This window comes from Phragmites australis, chromosome 3 (assembly GCF_958298935.1).
Source record: "Phragmites australis chromosome 3, lpPhrAust1.1, whole genome shotgun sequence".
Taxonomy (NCBI): domain Eukaryota; kingdom Viridiplantae; phylum Streptophyta; class Magnoliopsida; order Poales; family Poaceae; genus Phragmites; species Phragmites australis.
The window spans coordinates 43,716,856-43,721,784 of NC_084923.1; the positions used below are offsets into that span (position 1 = coordinate 43,716,856).

General features: G+C 42.9%; 1 protein-coding gene across 1 annotated transcript; it reads left to right on the forward strand.

Moving 5' to 3' along the window:
• LOC133911236 (uncharacterized) lies at nt 1-4,351 on the forward strand. The gene is made up of 11 exons (XM_062353439.1): nt 1-1,115; nt 1,208-1,555; nt 1,645-1,730; nt 1,817-1,856; nt 2,092-2,121; nt 2,218-2,318; nt 2,443-2,561; nt 2,647-2,734; nt 3,717-3,800; nt 3,891-4,129; nt 4,212-4,351. Exons 1-11 carry the CDS (start codon nt 839-841, stop codon nt 4,303-4,305), a joined length of 1,506 nt encoding a protein of 501 aa, XP_062209423.1. The 5' UTR covers nt 1-838; the 3' UTR covers nt 4,306-4,351.
• Nucleotides 4,352-4,929: the final 578 nt, after the last annotated feature.

Below are 4,929 nucleotides of genomic sequence, written 5' to 3' on the forward strand. Positions count from 1 at the left end.
TTCAGTTGCCTACTTTGTTGCCTTGGGTTGGATCCGACCTATTTCAGACTCAGGTCTGAGCCCGAACCACGGTACCAGACCACTCGAGCAGAGAGGCACGGAGACAGAATGACAGAATTGAAGAAGCGACCATGGCAGCCACTCCCAACGGCGGCGCGCACTCCGGCGCCGGCAAGCGCTCTTACCGGTGGCGGCGGATGAACCCGTCAACTGGATACACGGCGAGGTAACCTCCTCACCCCCTCCTCTCTCGTCGTCGAGCTACCCCGCAGCCGCCAATGTAGTTACCGGATAAAGCGAAGACTCGTCTTGCGGAGGAGAGAAGATTTTTTTTGGAGGGGGGAGGGGGTGGGGGGTTGAGGTGAGCCCAGCCCTATTCCGATCATCGGATCAGTTCACCGGAGGATCTGGATCGGAATGGGATGGCCACCACCATCGGCGAAAGATCGGCAAGTGCTTGCTTCGTTTTTTCTTTCTTTTTTTCTGACTCATATCCTACCTTTACCGGATAAAGGGAATTGCATTTGGTTTGTGGTTTCCACATTGTAATAATGTAATGAGCACATTTTGCTATAAAAAACTTTCTCTCTCTCTTACTATTATGATTGGGTTGGTATCTGAGGGTCTACGGGCTTACGCTTCTGATTTCTGGGTTCATTCCAATTTGAGTCCATTAAGCCCAAACAATTCGTCCCTAGTCTTTGCATTGCCGCTATAAAGCTTGGATCAACCGCACCTGCGATCGCGCGTACGCACATTACACAAGGCTTCTTGCCCGCTCGCCGTTCGTCTTCATCCTCTCCAAGAACTCACCTCCCTTCTTGCTTGCACGCACACCATGGCGAGCGCCGCCTCGTTCCCGGCGTGCATGAAGGGAGAGCGCGTCCGCGTGTTCCGTCCTTACTACGAGAGCGTGGTGCTTTATTCGGAGAGACAAGAAGAAGAGTCTTTGACGCTGGTCGAACTGCAGAGCGGCAAGCTTATGCCGCCACTTTCTGTGGGCGAGGCGCTCCTTATGGAGGGCCATGGCTTACGTTGCGATTGCAGCGTGGATGCTATCCTGGACTTGCCTCAGGAGCGAGTTCTCATCAATGTTCGAGCCCTGGATTGCCAAGGTGACATTTCTTGGTTTCTTGCTCTGCCTGAGTTCATTCTAATGTTTTTTCATTCTTTTTCTGAACTTCCGGTTCTTTTTGCTTTGGTCTAGTTCGGCCTTGTAATGCTTGCGGGAGTCTAGGACTGCAAATTCCTATTTTCTCAGAGGGTTTGGTTGGGAAGACCATGCGATTCTCTAGGCTGGGTCCCCAAAATGTTACTGAGGCAGTTATCAAAGAAGTTGAGAGACGGAATTCTTCTCTTAGCATTGTGCATTTGGAAGCTCTTGCTACCCCTATTCCATTCTGTTTGGGCGATTTACTGGTATTGGAGAGCCTGGATGGCCAGCACCAAAGGGAAGCCGATGTGGGGTTTTGTGGTGATTCCATTTTTTTTGAGAATTACAATGAACAAAGATCTTTGGAAAGTTCTGTATCTGTTTATGTGCGTGATGAGCAAGGTGAGGTGCCTTTTGAGTTCTTTCCTTGCGTGGAATGTTGGTTACTGGCTTGCTACTTCTCTGATTCTTCTTCTTTTTTGTTGTTGTAGCCAATAGAGGGCCTAAGCTATTACCACAAACATGCATGGGCATCTTTGTCGATCCTGTACGAATATCACCTTCTACTGATAATGGGGTAAGTGTCATTTTTTTGTAGCTCTATCAATGTATGTCAAGTTCCATATTCTGGATTGCTTAATTGGTCTACCTATCAACTCATAGAGGGGGACTGCTTCCCAAAGAAGAGCAACAGTCGATGAAGGTATATCTACTTTATTATTTCACCATTTCACTTTGCTGAAGAAATATATGAGTGGCCTTCCCATGCGACAAATCATTCTAAGCTATGTGCTCATTTCTCCACATGAGCTTCTATAGGCCTCTCTCATCTTTTTAGCTCATTCTCGTCGCTCTCACATGTCCAGTAACTTCTTAGCTTCAACTCATGTTCTAATTCTCACCCTGCATTTTCTTTTGTGTGGGTTTTGTTGAGGCAGCTAAGAGAAAAATTAAGATAGGAATAAATGGTAAGTTTTCAAAGACTAATGCCACATTTCGAGTGTAATTTGGTGAAACTGGAGTGATTTCCTAGTGTTCAATTTATGTGTGCTGGTTTTGATCAGGTTATGGAAGTATTGGAAGGGCCATGGCCAGGGTCGCTTTGGAGAGCCAAGATGTAGAGCTTGTAGCAATTAACGAACCCTCCATCACTATGGATCAGATGGTATGCCCTTCCATCAAGTTCTTTGCACATGCTCGGCGTGCTTTGTGATGTGATGAGATCACATATTGCATATTTTGTGTGATTCTGTATCGTGCTTAAATTTATTTCCATATGTCGGGTGCAGACTTGTATGTTTAGGGACATGGATGGGCATGATGGCCAATGGTTCAGAAGTGATTTCAAGATGAAGAACTCCAATACACTTATGTTTGGTGAAAAGGAGGTTACTATCTTCACAATCGAGTATGAAAATCTTGTCCATATGGTATTCCGCTTTAAAGTCGTTCTTAATCAGGATGCTATGCTAATATTTAGTATTTTTCTCAAGGGATATCAATACAATCCCCTGGAATGAAGTTGGTGCCGAATACATAGTGGCGGCCCGTGTTGATATGTCCGATGCTGATTATTATAAGGTATGTCATTGTGCTTGTTCTTTTGTTTCTCGGATGCAAATTCTTAGAGAAGTCACTATGTGGCATAATGAATTCAAACATTTTGCTGGTTCTCTATGAGAAATGAGTAACAACTGATAATTTTGTAGCTTTTTTGTTCTTGCATTTGTTAGTTGTGACTTTTGACTAGTAACTAGCAATCCTGATTATTTTGTAGTTTTTTTTAATTGTGAAGGCCTGTGTCTTTTCACCTCTCTGTTATCTATGAGAAATGATTTACTTTTGTAGCTTTTTTTTTTAATTATTTCATTTGTTAGTTGTGACTGGGAACTACTTTACCTTCTTTTTTTGTCTGAATATTCAGTTAAGACCATTCCAAGGCTCCTTTTCACCATGCATAAACTAAACCAACAACTAGGATAAGCACGAAAATGAAAGCTTCGATAAAAACGGATACACCCAATATGTCGAAACTCATTTCTCAAGGGTAGAGAAAGACCGGCGATTGAATATAATATAGTAGAAATGAGAATTACGGATTTCAGACAACATTTCACCCTGTTATTTGGTTAAACTTGAGAGATCCCAGTCAAACACTAAATAAACAGTTTTTATGCTTAAGTAGTCAAGGATCTTCTGCGCGTACCCTCAAAGAAAAAACATATTGAGCAGCCTTTTCTGACCATAATAATAGTACTCAAGCCAGCTCACTTTGTTGATGCAAATAGCCATTCCGTGAGCTGGTAATGTTTTCTTTTTTGTTTCCACGAACAAGCTAGCTTTTATTGGTTAATGACATAAAGGGTTCAGCCATTACTGTTCATGCATGTCCCTATATGTTTCAGAGAAGCACTAGTGAGGTTCTTATTGACATGCTTACGGTTCACATGTGCTTTGATATATGGTGGAACTACTCTTCAGTCAAAAGTCATACTGAGATTTTGAATAAGTTATGCTCTTTTTTTTGCTTAACAATAACAAGTTTCACTTCGCTATTGCACAGGCCCGTACCAGCAAGTATAATCATTGTATTGACGTTAGCTCAAATTTTAACACATTCAGAAACTGTCTTTGTCCCCTTGCTGAGGTATTTTCTTTGTTCGATTATATTCTTAATTTTGCTGGCACTACGTGGTTGTGCATACACTCTTATAATCCTTATTTCTTGTCACCCCAGATACTTCGTGGTAGGTTTGGGACGGTTGAGGATGTGAGGACTACTTGGAGGGCTCCCGTCCTACACATTATACCACGAAACAATAATGCTGCCAAGGCTATTGGCGAGGTCCTTCCCTATTGGAAAGGGATGCCTAGTGGCTTGATTTTCCAAGTTCCTACTGTTGATGCATCGCCAGTGGATATCACCATTGAAGTAGATGCATTCAAGGAGTACGGGCTGATGTTGATTAATACCAAGTATGTAATCTCCTCCTTTGATCGTTAACTTTTGGTGCACTTACATTCACTTTCTAATTCTATTTGTGCTGATTTGCTGTAGGCCAAGCTATGGGTTCAGTATGCTTCTAGCCTGGTGTGTCGAAATGATACGCCAAATTCCACAAGTCACATACTGCAAGATGAATTACAAGTAGCCCTGGGACATCTCCTATGCTCCCCCCCCCCCCCCCCTAAGGTGCTGCTGTGCTACTCTCTAGCAGCGCAACTTGATAAGTTTGAGGCTAATGTTCAGTTTGTTATATTTCTGTGCATTCAGGTTTTGTGAAGCTTGTCAGAAATTCAGCATGTTGTAGATTGTACATCTACCCGGAGCAGCAGAGGCCAATTCCAATACACAAAGTCATCCGTTGGCTTGACCTAGTTTGCCACATGATGAACATGGTCTCGTTCAAACATAGCAACTAGTTGATAACACGACCAAGACTGTATAGGTTGATGTACCATGTAGTTGTCACGACGTCATATCAGCAAGGTTGTTGCACTAAGAATAGAGGTAGTGGGCAGAAGTTGGGATGCAAAGTATTGTCAGGATAGCTCTACAACTAGTAGATGTCGAACTTGCCGTTTGGCAATGGGAACCTCCTTTGACGTATGAAAATGAGCAAGTGATTTTCATGACTAATTAGTGAAAGAATCACACTATATTATAACGGGTGATAACCGGTACTAGTGACGAGTTATATACACATCACTCTTATCACGTCACTAATAATACGTCATTAGCGATGGGTAATGATCCGTCACTAATATTTAGTTAT

Coding starts and splice junctions, on each gene's coding strand:
- LOC133911236 (XM_062353439.1), top strand. CDS start 839: ATGGCGAGCGCCGCCTCGTTCCCGGCGTGCATGAAGGGAGAGCGCGTC. Junction 1,556..1,644: donor TTATGTGCGTGATGAGCAAG/GTGAGGTGCCTT, acceptor TTGTTGTTGTAG/CCAATAGAGGGCCTAAGCTA. Junction 4,130..4,211: donor CTGATGTTGATTAATACCAA/GTATGTAATCTC, acceptor GATTTGCTGTAG/GCCAAGCTATGGGTTCAGTA.